Source organism: Mixophyes fleayi, chromosome 6 (assembly GCF_038048845.1).
Source record: "Mixophyes fleayi isolate aMixFle1 chromosome 6, aMixFle1.hap1, whole genome shotgun sequence".
Lineage (NCBI taxonomy): Eukaryota > Metazoa > Chordata > Amphibia > Anura > Limnodynastidae > Mixophyes > Mixophyes fleayi.
In genome coordinates this window covers 131,651,680-131,668,154 of record NC_134407.1, presented here as the reverse complement: position 1 = coordinate 131,668,154, position 16,475 = coordinate 131,651,680, and the positions used below count along the sequence as shown (strand labels likewise).

General features: G+C 37.3%; 1 protein-coding gene across 2 annotated transcripts in view; it reads left to right on the top strand.

The window, feature by feature from the left end:
- The window catches only part of EYA2 (EYA transcriptional coactivator and phosphatase 2), a 116,145-nt gene that overhangs the window by 47,696 nt on the left and 51,974 nt on the right, over positions 1–16,475 (top strand). Inside the window, exons 3-6 of one of the 2 annotated variants that reach the window (XM_075176446.1) lie at positions 4,785–4,829; positions 6,538–6,586; positions 7,719–7,861; positions 13,098–13,214. In XM_075176446.1, the coding sequence (XP_075032547.1) occupies positions 4,785–4,829; positions 6,538–6,586; positions 7,719–7,861; positions 13,098–13,214 (354 nt within the window). The remainder of the gene's footprint in view (positions 1–4,784; positions 4,830–6,537; positions 6,587–7,718; positions 7,862–13,097; positions 13,215–16,475) is intronic. The other variant, XM_075176447.1, reaches the window with a different exon arrangement.

Here is a 16,475-nt window from a genome sequence, read left to right as displayed (position 1 = left end):
TTCCTTTTTAGAGCAGCCTAACATGGAGTTAAAAAGCCTTGATTTTTTTTAAAAATGCAACTTACTGGTGAAAATATGAGTTTGCTTAGTAATGAGGCAGACGGATGAACATGCAAATCATCTTTTCAATTGGAAGCAGAACTTTGTCGGCCATAAGGCAGAGTTAGTACCTCAGATGTGCCAGTACTTCAGATGCAACCTTTGGATACACTTGGAAAGAAAGCCAGAAAGAGCTCTTATCAGGGCACATTGATGAATTTCAGTGCTAGAGGTATCTTACTAACAGCCCACCTCCTGGCTCTTAGCCGAGGCCCTTCACCTCTTCTCTCAGGACTTTGGATTATATGTACCAGATATCTTATGTCATAATTCCTGCGTGATATTTCAGAGATTTTTCTTAGTGAGAACTGAAGCTATTCCTTCAATTTCCTGTGGTGGTGTAATGCATTTTTCTTTTAGTTATAGGTAGTTGTTATAATGTCCTGGGCTCTGCTACAGAGACTGAATGAGATTTGCATAATGAAAACTGGCCTCTCCTTTATCTTATCTTATTTTACTTTGCTTCAATATACATGAATATCAGATTGCAATATATAAAACAATTAACATAATTTTGAGGTACTTACTTACATTAAATATGCTTTTTTTTGGGCAGGGGGAGGTGGTATCTTTTTACACATATACATTTTCAAACATTTTTTTTAGCCTCCAAATATTTTTTTTTATAAATAATTTGATCGATTGTGTTGGGATAGGTCTCCCAGTGACTTTTTGCTCAGAATTTCACAGAATTATTTCCTGAATCCTGCTTAGGAATGTTATTGATGCCCAAGAATGTCTTATCTGGCAAGAGAAAAATAGAACACATTGTTTAAGAGTCAGATACCGGACTGTAAAACCATTAGGCTATTCAAGCCTTTCATGTGGACACTAAATCTGTTTAACAAATCATTGGCAGGAGCCTGGGCTGAATGTATTCTCACTAGTTTTTGAACCAAGTCCTCTGACTAATTCATCGCTCCCAAGACTTATAGATATGTGTGACCTCTCACCTCATGATTTTAAGAAAGTTATAAAAAGAGATGGAGTAGCGCAATAGCAAAATGGGTGGACTGAATAATGAGGGCACTGAGAGAAATGATGGAGGCTCTTGTTAAAATCCCAGTTTGTGTCATGTGACTTTTGGAATGCAACTTGTCCTCCTGTGTCATAATGAACTAAGCAATATTGGGCGTGGACATTATGCCAGAACTATGTGGTTCAAAACACCAAATAAAAAAGTAGAAAAGTGGTGATACTTGTAATTCTCCTATAATAAGACATCTAAAGCAATCCAGTTTTTGATCTATCCCTTGTTTTGTATGTATTTATATATAGAGAGAGGACATTAACTAATAATTTGCAGAATATATCAATTCGTATCTGTCAATGTTCTACAGACCTCTAGAACGGTCATTAATCAAATAACCTGTAGAATATATTAATATGCATCTGTCAGGTGGTAGATGAGCAGTGCAATGCTCAGCAGACATCTAAAGAGGTCAGTAACTAGCAATATGTAGCATCATGTTAATATATATCTCTCAGGGAGTAGAATAAAAGAGCAATGTTCTACAGACTATATCAATGTGTATCTGTCAGGGGGTAGTTAGAACAGAGTATTATTCTGCAGATCTCTAGAGAGGTCAGAAACAGTGCACAGATTATATTGCTAAGTATCTGACATAGGATCGATGGAACAGAACAATGTTCTGCAGATCTCTAGAGAGACTAGTCACGAACAATCTGCAGAATTTACAAAATGTATTTATCAGGGGATCCATGGAACAGAGCAATGTTCTTCAGATGAGAGATCAGTAACTAAAAATCTACATAATATATTAATATGCATCTGTCAGGGTTTGCTGGATCTCTACAGAGGACAGTAATCTAATAATCTTCAGAAATTATCAATATGTGTCTGTTAGGGTGTAAATGGAATAAATCAATTTTCTGCAGATCTCTAAAGAGATCAGTAATATAACAATGTGCAGAATATATCAATATGTGTATGTCAGGGATAGATGTAGCAAAGCAATGTTCTGCAGATCACTAAATAGGTAAGTAACTAATATTCTGCAGGAAATATCAATATATATCTGTGAGGTTGAATGGGATAGAGCAATGTTCTGCAGATCTCTAGAGAGGTCAGTAACTAACAATGTAGAAAATATCAATATGTATCTGATAGGGGTAGATGCAATGTTCTGCAGTTCTCTGCAAAGTTTAGTAACTAGCAATGTGCACAATATATTAGTAAGGGTGCAGATGGAACAGTGCAATGTTCTGTAGATCTATAGAGAGGTCATTAGCTAATAATGTATAGAATATTTCAGCATATGTCTGTAAGCTCGTAGGTGGAAAAGAGCAATGCTCTGCAGATCTCTTGAGGGGACAATCATCTGTAAACTGCAAATTAATAAATTACAATGAAAGAATTCACTCTGTGGTAGAGAAACAATGTATGATGATTTGGATGTTAGAAGTTTATTGTTTATAGTTTGAAACATTAAGCTCCTGTAAACCCTGCATATTACAAGCATTTTGGGACAGAAAAATACAATATAGTATAATGTCTAAAAATATGTTGTTATTATTGTAATTATTTGTAATGCATATTTATATGTATTCATTGTCTGTTTAAATTGCTTTTTATACAACTTTATTTTATATAACTAGGGGTGGATGATTGTCGTTGTGAGAGGCAAGTGTTGGTAAAAATGTGTGCACAATGTCAGGCTGGGCAACTATAAGCAGTCAATTATTGTGGACATGACATCTGTCATACAATAAAAACATGACGGATATTTACCTTTATAACGTTGACAAAAAAATAAATCATCAGAACACTAATTTATTCACTTAATTATTCAGATATGACATTCTTCCACCCCTGGATCTATTTTATATGGACAGCTGCAGCTATGTACATGGAATAATATAAAAGCTGCAACTTGTAAAATGTAAAACCTAAGCCCCCCATGGATTTCTTTTATCACCAGAAATACTAAGCCACTGTCTGATATAAGTCTGAACCATTATATTTATGGGCATAGTCAAAAGGCTTCGGTTCAGATGCAAACAGAAATACTCTAAGTAGAAACAGAGCTCATTCTATCATGCAGCAATGATTCTATTATACAAGAATAATCAGATTATTAGCTGCAAATATTGTCACACAAGTGGTTAGTGAAATCCATCTAAGGCCTGCAGAGAAGCCAGGTCACCCAAGGTCATACAGAGCAATAAACTGCTTATTGGATAATAGGCATCCTCTCACTACCCACTATAGTAAATGCAGTATGTTCTGTCCTTTCTCTTACCAGTATTAAAGTAAATATTTGTAACATTTTTTTTCTTCTTCTTTATAAGAATGTTTATAAATTTGCCAACATTTTGATTGTGGTTTAGTGATTCACACTATGCTGGTAGGAAGCTGATACTGACGTACACAGTTGTTGTAACCTAACTAAAGAATCGGTACAGCAAGAACTGCAATACTCACACAAAAGGTAAATATAGTGGCAGACACAGGAAACCTGTCCAACACATAATCCTCCCCATTACAAAGTCCTGGTTAAGAAAACAATAAGGGACACTGACCCTGTCTTTTTCATATTACAATTGTATTTGTCTACTGTAAATATTAATACATTAATTTGTAAAAAAAAAAAAAATAGTTTTAGAACTTAACCTAGTTTCTATTGTCGGTGTTAGCAAATCAACTTGCAGAGCTCACCTTGTAGTCTCTTTAGGGCAGATTCAATTGTCTGCAATGTTTCTAAGCTTAAGCATCTGCCCCCCATGCCGGTCCCATAGTGGACTACCTGGGGCTGGGTCATTGGGCCACCTACATTTTTTCCTTTAAAATGTTCCTAACAGGTTGCTGAGTAGAGTCTTGCCCCCTGGGCTAAAATTTGCCAGCCCTGCCGTACACGCTCCTCTAAGTTTTCTCATAGCCCGCAGAGAGGGATAACATAAAACAACTATGAGTAGAATATAAATTACCATGTGCTAGGCACAAGTAAGAAAGAATACTAATTTGTGGTTAATGGCCCTTTAAAATATAATGTAATAAAAATGTTGAAAATAGAGAGATAAACAGCTTACCCTGCAATTCTGCCACTGCTGGCCCCATCTTATGTGGGATTTGCTGAAATCCAGGCCTGGGCATTTTTCAGAGAAATGGAGGTGCTTCATAAGCTTTAAGACATAAGAAGTTCCTTGGTAAGCTTCTATAGACCTTTATAGTTGATAATAATTTCTTTAACTCAGCCAAAACTTTAACTTACGCTATTTGACAATAATTCATTCAGGCCTTTGATGCCCTTAGAGTAGCAGAAATTGTGGAAAAATATGTCAAACTATTATTAGGGACTGCTATGGACTAAGCAATTGTCAAGTTACATTTTTATGGTGCAAAATAATGGAACCACTGACTTTTTAATACACTAGTTTCACTTCTATCACTGTAGATTGCTATGCCTAGCATGGCCTCATTACAAAGTACTATTAAATAAAGTTTGTAGTTCTTCACAACCAAACATGATTGTAATTCTATCAGTATGAAAGAGCAGCTGAAGAGGTTACTTATGAGTCTCTTCCAAACCTCAACCTCAATTAGTTGGAATTCTCCACTTTCTCTTGGCAGTCGTCCTCTGTAAACGAAATAAGCAATTAAAGCTTTTTTTTTTTTACGCTTTTGGTGAGGGCAAAGTTTAATTTGCTTTAAATTATTTTTCCAGATAAGGCAAGAAAAGTATCTTCCAGAGACAGTTTCACCCATTCAGGTAGGAAAATAGCCCCAAATGGTCAAGGTTCGTTTTCTTTCCAAGCTCTATTTTTTAAACAATACATGATTCTTCCCATGCATTTTACTCTGTAAGGTGTGTACAGGCCCAGCTAGTCGTAGTAATAGCAAACTTACCAGTTAATTCTTCTGTGATTAACTTCACCGTAAACAATGTTCACATCTTATTTGCCTCATCCTCACTAAGGGCCTGATTCATTAAGGATCTTAACTTAAGAAACTTCTTATTTCAGTCTCCTGGACAAAACCATGTTACAATGCAAAGGGTGAAAATTAGTATTCTGTTTTGCACATAAGTTAAATACTGACTGTTTTTTCATGTAGCACACAAATACTTGATAGCTTATTTGTACACTGAAATTTTAAGTTGATATTTGCTACATGAAAATACAGTCAGTATTTCACTTATGTGCAAAACAGAATACTAATTTTCACCCCTTGCATTGTAACATGGTTTTGTCCAGGAGACTGAAATAAGAAGTTTCTTAAGTTAAGATCCTTAATGAATCAGGCCCTTAGTGAGAATGTTCACTTAACTTTTCCATATAATACATTTTAAGCAATATTCTCACAGGCATTTTGTGTAAGTTCAAATTGTTGATTCATATTTTACTATAATGATTCAGTTCACTTCAATGCTTTGTCATTTTTCTGCGACTCATTAATAATCCAATTTTTAATCGAAAATAAAAAAAAAGTTTATAGAGACAATCTGAGGATCTCCATGCTGTTTCACCTGGTAGCAGGGAGAAAAATGCATTGGGTAAAATGCAATTATACCTGTGATCTAGCTGCTTCTGACGTGGATCTCACAGTGATTGGACTGATTTCCCCAAAGATCCCATACAAACATATAAAAAGATAAATATTATCTGAAGGCGATATTCACGGATGAGTCGAGAGCAACAATGAACCCCTGACTGACATCATCATCATTTCTTTATTTATATAGGGCCACCACTTCCGCAGCGCTGTACAGAGAACTCACTCACATCAGTTCCTGCCCCAATAGAGCTTACAGTCTAAATTCCCTAACACACACACATTCAGACAATTAGATAGCAGCCGTTTAACCTACTAGTATTTTTTGGATTTTGGGAGAAAACCTGAGCACCTGGAGGAAACTGAGATGTTACAGTCCTATGACATGTGAATTGCCACATACAGAAAAAGTCCTGCCTTCCGTTACTTCAGAGTCACCCACTTCACTCATTCCAACTTTTCCAATTTTCTCCTATAATACTGCTTATTTCAGCTTCATTTATGTCTTAAATGACTCATGAAAGCGAGAGGACATTGAGACTGTCTTTATGTCTTGTGGTCATTTTGTATGTTTTGCATTCCTTGATGTTCACCTAAAAATGTGCTTTTCCGCAAAAGTTTCTGGAAGGAGCAAAATGCCTTCTTTTCTATTCTAGCTTGCCCACACCTGTGCATATCTACAGAGACCGGCCAGGGCAAAGTGGTGGGTTAACCCTTACTGCTCCAGACCTGTATCGCCAGGGCTGCTGAGTATCGTTCGGCTGCCCTGGAGATATTTTTTTTTATACAGTGACAGCTACAGAATGTATATTGTTTATAGGAAAGGGAGTATTGTACATTTAAGTTCAGGGTAGAAGAAAACAGAAACCAGTGATTGCATTCAACATGAAAATATATAGTTATTCCTAATTTTTTTTTTCTTTAAGGTAACAGCAAACAATCCCAGCAATTTGCATCTGAAGTGAATTATCCAAGGTAAGCCTTGCTTTGAGGACGAAGTTATGTACAGCACGGGGAAAATGTTCAACATCCTGTTTTGAATGTGTAGAGTTGGATGTGGAGGTGTTAGCATGTGCAGGAACCACTGATTATTCATAAGGTATAAACTTAGACATATTCCCAGAGTGACCAGAAAGTAAGCTGCAGCCTGTGAGCTGGAGATAAGTAGATTCAGTCAAAGTTCTTATAAAAAACAGATGATCCAAGGGGTTTGGCGTGCCTGATTCAATATGGAGGTCTTTATGACTGTCTGACTCAGGAAATATCGTTATTCCCATTGCAAGTTAACTAATAATTATCCTCAGAGTAGAGCCGTTTTTGCAGGAGAGCACATATTATTATATATTATGTATAAGTAACATGTTTCCATCCATTTTCTTTATCAGGCTTGGCTGGAAGCCTGTGGTAACCTTTTCCTATCCCCAGTCTGATGTCATGTTTATCCATTTGTGTAGAACATTAATACGTTAGCATGGTGATGTACGATGGAATAAGCATAAATGGGCCAGGAGTAGGTAATTGAAGAAAGGGATTCTGGGAGTGAGACAATATTTGCATTCTGATTGACTGTAGAGATGTTTGACTGATTTCTCTTATAGCTGATCTCCACAGCCGTTTTCCAGGCATGTGACATTTTGAACCTGAGCTTTCTTCTCTCCCAGTCAGATGTGATTCAGTGAATGGATGTCTGGGAGCTGTAGTTCTGATGTTTTGTTATGGACGTAAAACTTTTATACTACTGAGGAGTCTGGGAGCTCTTGTATGTCTATGCTCATAGTTGAATCGTTTTTGTTTAAAAAAGAACTGTAGTTGATTTGATTCTTACTAAATCTTGACATAATGTCCCCTTTATAGATCTAGTTTAGTGATTGGTGACCTTCCACTCTCATGTTCTGCAGGAAAGATGTATGTAATAGGTCCTCAATTACTTAGAGTATTGCCTAGCGAGTGAATGATATGATGAATAAATGATGTGCTGTGTTTCACATCTCATACCCTCACTTTGTTAATTGACTCTGATCCCCTCATATAGGCATCAATCCTTCATGTGCAGTATATGAGCTCTGTCCTGGTATGAGAAGTCACAATATGTGTGTTTTCTTTTTAGGCACTACCCTCATATAGTGTCACACCCCTCCATCCAAGCGATGGCCGCCTATGGACAGACCCAGTATAGTGCAGGAATCCAGCAAGCAGCAGCATACTCCACGTACCCTCCCCCAGGACAAACGTACGGTATCCCGTCATACAGTAAGTCACATGCCGTATAAAATCTGCAATCATATGGTCATTATTAGCATTTGCTAGCTGATCTATATATTGTTTTTTGTAGTGCATAGAATTGTATGCTATCCCATGTACAGACATTCTGGAAAGTGCTTGTTATTTAGCCTCAGGGCAGTACAGTCTGTGAGTACATGACAGAACAGTCTGTGACAGAGTGTGTAATTGTCAGATTGGCTACAGATGAAACAAATGGAAATAGGCAAACAGCAATCATACTTGCGTCACTTCAGAATATACAGGGAGACACAAGGGTGAAGTTTGGTCCATTTAGTCTGTTACGTTATGAAGTGTCTGTGATATTGTGATATATCTGTGCGGGCCTGCAATACATTTTCAGCCTGTAACTGCAGCCTCCTCGAATCTGAAGATGTTTCAGACCACAAAGGGTTTCCATCCCTGCTTAGACCTCTAGCACCAATGTATTTAAAGAAACCGAGTTGGAGAATGGAATCCAAGATTTCACTGACCAACAACAATGTTTGGTATCCGACTGGAGGCGTTTGCCAAGGGAAACTGCTGCTTTCATTCCTGGCATGGCTGACGAGCCCACATTCCACAAGTCCTGGAAATTAGAGAATGCCAAATATCACACACAGCTAAAGAGTGTTAGGAGAGATGGCAAAAGGTTCAGCACCCACTAGACACAAACTCAGGGCTATTGCCCTAGGGTTTGTAAATGCACCCTAAATTAATTGAGAATCCTTCCCCATACAACATCCATTCACCATGTCACACAAGAAATAAAATAAGAAGGACAGGCCTTAGGCATATGGCTTGTTAGCCTATTTTTTTAAATACTGTATTGCTAATGGGGTGGCTGGAACAAAACATGTTGTGTAACACACAGTGCTTCTACCTGACACTATACACTTAATGGGAAGAGTGTTCTAAATCTTTGCACAAGAGGTAATGCTAACCAACACTACAACAGTATGGAACAACCATGGCACCAACAATGAGTCAAAATAACACCTCCCTTCATTAATGTGGCTCATCCTGAGGTCATTAACAGAAGATCTCACTATCAAAATGAATGCTTTGCTTCTCTTTCCTAAACTTTATACTGAGGAATCACAAGTGCAAACCGCAGACATCATTTTAGTAGCACAGCAATTGCATTGCTTTGGAACTTTTTAGGACTTTCCAGGGACCAATAAAGATATGACTCCAGATTTTTGTCCTACTATACATCTGAAACTGAAGCAGTTGAATGCTCTTCTGTGTTGTGTGCACAAAGGGAAGGGTCTATAAAAATGTGCTATTGAGACAGATATCTCTAAAATCTGTGTAATATTTGTAATAATACATTAGATAGGGAGACAGAGCTTTCATAAAACAAATATTTCACTTGACGTGAGTGGTTAAACAAAGTTAAGGAATGAAAACGGCTATGTACTGTAGCTGAGTTCAGAAGACTCAGGATTATAAGGTAAACTATAATAAGTAAAATATATTTTAGAACACTATTAATAAAGGTTAGTAGCTCTGGAAGGCAGGGTGCACTAGTGCAAGTATGTCTGTGTGTGTGATATTTGTATTCTTTTTGTAGAGAAGAAAGACTTTGATACATTTGGAAGGGAAAGCATTTGAAGTATTACTGCAATGAGCAACACGTGGATACGAAATAAGCACTTGTACTGCTCTAGACTGGGATGTTGGTGTAGAGGGATCAGGAGGATCTGCTCTGGCTGATTAGCGGGTCCTAGAACATCTCATTTATTAAATGTGTTTTGTGTTCAACAACAATGTCCATGTTTCATACTCAAAGAAAAAGAGGGTTATTTGGTAAAACTTTTTATTGCAAATGTTAAAAATAAAAAGTGGGAAAAATATGTAGACATCGGTCTGTCATTTTTCCAAGGCTTTCAGACATTGGGGGTTATTACCCCTCATCAGCCACTTGCTTTGTGAACTTGCACCAGTATGTTTTTAAATGACCAATGAATTTCAGAGAGTGGAAAAGACATGCAAAAAGAAAAACTCGATCCAAAGGTTTAGTGGTCATTGGAGACATGATTGTGTATCACTATATTGCAATAACAACAACAAAAGCAGGATATATGTTATGCAAGACTGCCCCATTATTTATCCAAAAGTGTAACAAATTTATAAAATGTCAATTTTGCACACAACAGACCATTTCAATGGTTAAATGCAGTTTTTATCGACGTGCCTAATGAAGAAATAGAAGAGGATGAAGTGCTCTATTTGTTTTAGTAAATTGTGAAGCTACAGGCATGTTTCTGTATACGATCCCGTATTTTAGTTACTCTACTGTTTGAGAACTGGAAACTTTCCAGGGAAAATACCAAGCAGTTGTTTCTCATAGAGCAGGTGAAAGTAGAACCATTTGCTACTGGATTGTGTCTTTAGGGTGGACACATGGCAGTCCCATATGTTGCTTATAAATCGTGCAGATTACCTATTAGGGTCACTGCTCATGCAATGCACATGAAAACTCCCACCTGGCTGCTAATCCAGAACAATGAGGTGTTATTGTTTATACGGAACAACTTAAATTCAGCTCATTTTCCTAGACAAAACACAGCATTGTGGGGGAAATGAATTTGGTGTTAAGGTTTTTCTTTCTATGTTACCAGTAATCCTCAGGCTTCTCCTACCACTTTCTAGACATTAGAAGCACAACATTCCCCTGCGTTAAATAAAATATGAAGACACTACAACCCTCTCTAGTCTGCCGGCTGTTGTTACCTTACTGAGAACAAGTCAGTCTATAAATATCAGCTGATTGGATTGTGAAGAGAAGGTCTCCTTCACATATATGGGATCAGAATATTCCCCCTTATGGGTTCACATGGGAAGGAGCAGTGTGTAAATACTAGCAGTGTATTACATATAGATGTGTATTATACAACTTGCTGTTTTTCTACCTTTTGCTCTTTTATACTCCCTAGAATAAAAAAATATGTAAGCTGTTTATGAAATTAAGCCCCCCCCCCATGTACCACACTCACTTTTCATACATTCACTTTCTCTTGTACACACACATACATCGCTTATATCGTTATTTAAAAACACATGATCACAAAGAAAATTAAATTGTTATCCTTTTAAAAAAAAGTCTAGACACTGTTGGAAACTTTATCTGTGTGTCCAGTCACATCTCTCTCTAGTTTCCCAAACATTATTAATGTTTCTTGTGTTGGTACAAGGATTATTTCTTCAAACACTTAAAAATAATAAAATAAACTTCAGTATTAAACAGTTTTATATTTGTCTGGGACTCTCTTAATATAGAAAGCAGTTTTTCTGCACAAACTACTCAACCCCTGATAATATCTTCTTCCTTTAGATGTCAATCCAGATACTTGTTCCTTGATTTCTGTGAACATGTGTTGTCTCTGGAGATGACTAATGTCAAAATATCCTGCACAGTAGTCAGTATACTACTGTTAGGAATAGCCATCAGTACACACAGTTGTATCTGCTAGTACAAGATACATTAAGGGGTAAATTTATCAAGCTGTTGGTTTGAAAATGTAGAGATCTTGCCTATAGCAACCAATCAGATTCTAGCTTTCATTTTGTAGAGTGTACTAAATAAATGATAACTAGAAGTTGATTGGTTGCTATAGGCAACATCTCCACTTTTTCAAACCCGCAGTTTAGTAAATATACCCCTAAGAGTCATTTACAAAACACAGTACAAATGCCATTGTAACTTTTGTTGTGCAAAATTGCTAATAACATGCAACATCTGCAGACTAGTTATGTAACCATATGCAAACATGGGATTTTATTTTGTGGGAAGAGATTAAAAATGAGATTCAGTAGATGGAGAAGATGGGCTATCAGGGGTACTCTTTTGTTGTTGTTGAAGGGGGGTATGGGGACAGAGCATTTTTCTCCAGCCAAAGGATGTGATTTATTGTCCTCAGAGGTAGAACAGTGCGTTCAATGACTTGCCTTTGTACCTATCAGACACACTTTATATGGGAAAGAGCATTTCTAGATGCAGTACTGTAAAAAAGCACACTAAAGTGACACGTGTAATAAAGACAACTCGATCCCAAAGTTTCCTCATGTACAAGATTAACTTAAGATGTAAATAAGGATAAAGAGAGCAGTATTTTGGAAAAAAGTGGAAACATTGAAATTAATGAAGGGAGTGGTTCCAATTCCCAAACCTGGAATGTGGGCGTACATGTGTGTACGTGGTAGGTAAATAGGTTTTTCCTTACTAAGTTCTAAACTTGCGCCCACTTATCTCCAGCAAACACAAGTGGCTTCTCCCTATCTATCACAGGCTACCACAGTGCTAACGCTTCGGTACCCATGCTGTTGTCAAGGATTGTGACAGTGCATGTACCGCCACAATCCTTCTTCTGCTATCGTCATCTCAGGATAGCCATAGAAGGAGAGACTTAATGAAAATATGCTTTATTTAATTCATTTTTGTCGGGCAGCAGTGTATCACTCAGCTAGCACGCCAATATTTTCTTTGCAATATTACATTTCCTATAGCCTCGATAAGCACCAAAGGAAAAACCAGCCCTCTCACCACTTTATAATAAATGGACTCCTGATTGACCTTTTCTTTCTTTTGTATATAAGAGCCGAGTTGTGCTGGTCATCTCACTTTCATTATTTATGTTGAATACTTTATATTTACAGTGTCACTAACAGAAAATTTATATTGTTTTTCAGCTGTTTTGTTACTCTTTAAATCACATATTAGACAATAAAAGCTTTTTAAGAGCCTTAGAACAATAATGTTTACCTAATGTCCTCACTTAAGGAATCTCAATGTATGCGTAGATATAATAGGATGGCATCTTACCCAGTTCGTGGGATAATGTTAAAAAGCATTATAACTTATTACTTGTTGAAATTGTAAAGAATCTTTTTCTGTCGATACATATTTTCTTTTACAGTTATATATAATATACACAATATTATTTTATACATATTATTATACCATGGCTGAATGGCAATGATTATGCTCCTAGCAATAACAGTAAAAACATAGAGTTCCAATCCAATAATGACACCTACAGTATTCAGAAGATGGTGTATAGGGGTTTCTGTAGTTATTACATTATCTGTCCTCTTGTAAGGACAAATAGGACCGGTGGTCACGTCATTCTGCACCATTTCCCAGGGGACTTTGTAACTTACATCTGTAAGAGTATACATTAGGTCAGATTTTCATGTCGATTTCTGTCCCCTTGTCTTTTAGGTATCAAAACAGAAGACAGTTTAAGCCACTCTCCCGGACAGAGTGGGTTTCTCAGCTATAGCTCAAGTTTCAGCACGCCACCCCCAGGCCAGGCTCCATACACGTATCAGATGCACGGTATGTGTTCAGCAGTCCTTGCTATATACGTTCTTCAACTTTCTCTAGAGTTGTGTAGAGAACATCCCTATTGCACTACACTACTCTGGTTAGAAGTATTCATAGAACATGACAGTCATTAGGTCCTTATTCTTTATTTGTAGTTTGTATGTGTATATGTAAAGAAGGGGTTTGACATCATAAAACAGGCCTGATGTCCCTTCATTCTAATGATTTATTAAAGCCGTAAATAAGACTAATCCAAGCAGCTTTAGCAGGAAAAACTTAAAACTTTACTCAATTGAAAGGGGATCTGGTAACGTGGTAGAAAGATGGCCTTTGATGTGATGTTTACACTTTTCCCCGATGTGACTCCAAAAGGTTTCTCTGTCCCTTCACACATGGGGGCACAATTTAGTTTTCAGAGGTTACTCACGAGTGTGGATAGAAAGCATACACCTTCATGTGCTCTGAGAGTACAACCGAGGCACCACTGTGCAAAGCCAAGGTGTATTACGGTGTACGTCATAAAACAGACAGCACAGAGGTTGTAGCGCAGAGGTAGTAGCACAGAGGTTGTAGAACGAATGATCTACTTTACATTCTAACTCTCCAGACTTGCATACAGTGTGTCCAGCTCCTGCAATATTGCTTTGTGTGAAGGTGTACTCATGCATGGTTTCCGAGAATACTGTAAAGCTGTTCATGTGGATAAGGACTTAAAGCATATTTCTTTTCAAGTACTTTCAACTACTTTCCAGTTTAGCTAGGTTGGAAAGGTGATGTTATACCTGTTCTGGTATGCAACGTGACAAACATGCACTGTCTTTCCCACGCTTCTGTGCTGCGAGGCTTCACCCTTTGCTACGAAGGGAAGCATGTTCCCTGAGGCGAGAAGAAAATAAATCATTATTTTTTACCATAAATCAAGTTTTTTTTTTACATTTCCGCCTCTCTGGGATGTGACCATTATAGATGTCTGACTGACAGCCACCGACAGCTGAAAGCTCTGTGACATATTTATATATTTAGCTGAATCCCATGGGGGCTTTTTTTACTGTTTGACTTTTAACCCCTGATGGAGACTGAAGTTTTAAGAGGAGACAAAAACTATTTTGAAAGAAAATACCCCCTACGGTTTACCAGTCAGCCTCTCATAGTAACATTTGACATTCACATATGATCATTTATGGAATGTTTAACCATGAAACCATATTAAAATCCATCTCACAGAAGTGCCACCCCCTGTATATACTGTTCCTAAATCAGTGGTTGTTGCTGTTTATTGTAAGGAGAATAATGTCAATGTTATAAGCTGTATTTATAGAAAACGAAATAAATTTACAGGTGCTTTAATGTTATTTATTTGTTATATAGTTATAGGAGCCTTGATTTGGGCTTCCAACAGTCTTTTCACACTCCTTCCTTTTTATATATATATATATATATATATATATATATATATATATATATAACCCTGGGGTAATTATGGCATGCAAGTGTTGTGGGTTCTCAGCTACGATTACTGTTTCCGCCAAACATGTGCTGTCCACATCAAGCTATCATCCTCTCCTTTCCCATTGATGTTTCATGTCATTACAAGGGACTATACAATAATGCTTTGACGTTCATTAAAGATACCTGTTTAATATTACACAACATATTTAAAATAATTCAATCATAGTTGTCTTTTAATGTAAAACTTTACAGAATTAGTATTAATCGTCTTTGTAATATTTGATGTAAATTTTTGTGATAATGTTGAATACTTTTCCAAGTTCATTACAATAATCTTAACATTTTTGGGGTAAGCTTTTTGAAGTTTTATATCTACAACATAATTGTTGTTGTTTTTGTGTGTGTTTACGTGTGTTTCCTGCACTAGCAGTGCAAAGGGTGACAGTGACTTGAGATGATACCAAATCATGAATTATTTCTATCTAGTGAAATGGTAATAAGGCCGGGAATGCGTGTTGCCTTTGGCGCTGAAGTTACAAGCTCTTGTTTTCAGTTGACAGAATAATTTAGGCCCATTAGGAAAGCATGCCCTGCAGCCCTGCTATTGATATTTGGCTTTGTCGCTGACTCTTAGAGAATGTTGATTAAGCTGGAATGATCACCAATAGTTTTTCTTTTTCTTTTGACCCTTTAGCTGCTGGAGTCAACCACAGTGCACCATATGTTTGCTTAAGCAAATTTGTAAGCATTTGTTTCACTAATAAGAAAACAATGTAAGTCTCTGCTGTAAAATGAAGATGTTGCCTACTATTTGGACCTCCCCTCCAGGTGTGATGACGTTATTGTCATCATCGTGTGTGAGGTGGGGGGCCTTCGTGATGTGAGAGGACTCTAAAATTTGTGAGTCTCCTGGTCATTACTGGAAAGTATGACACTTATTTAGTTCAAGTGTACCCATGAAGGCAGCTATTTTATGGTCTAAACCAGTGTTGGCTAACCTGTGACACTCCAGATGTTTGTGAAACTACAAGTCCCAGCATACCCTTCCAGCAATAAGCTGCTATATATTGGCAAAGCATGCTGGGACTTGTAGTTTCACAACACCTGGAGAGTCACAGGTTAGCCAACACTGGTCTAAACCAATAATCGAAGAATGCAGACTATCATTTCCTTATGATATAGTGATATCACTGAGACACTTCATGACCATGCCCAGTGAGTTAATAGTCTGCCCTTTCAAAATGGCTGCTGCCTATCCTCAAGAGAAATATTGCCTTACAGAATCTTTTCTACTTTATTTTAAAGCAGAGAAACAAATGTTAACTATAGTATTTGACGCTACAGTCTTTACCATTTTTATGATGTAGTGTCAGCTAGAACAATGTCTGAACCGTAGAGATAAACTTAAATTTAATTAAATAGGTTTAAAATATAGCTCTTTATTTTACTGAAATATCTGTGCACAACATTGTGGGCTACAAATATACAGGGGCGCCGTAGGGGGGGTGGGGTGGAAGGTACAAAGTACCTGACCTGTCTGTGTAGTGGGAGGAGCCACAACTTGGTGTGGCAATGCCCCCTTGGGCGGCTATGGGTGGGGCCCCAAGAAGTTGCTGTACAGGGGCCTTGGCGGACCAGCAAATATAGAATAGAAGTTTCCTGACAAAAGACCGTCTAATAGCCGTTACAATTATATACTATGTCTATCGAGTTCAGGAGCTTATAAGAAGTGAAGATATTTCAGATAAAGTTGTGATTATTTTTCCTATACACACTAGACATCTAGTCAGTGAACCTATTGAAAAACATATTAACATGTCATAC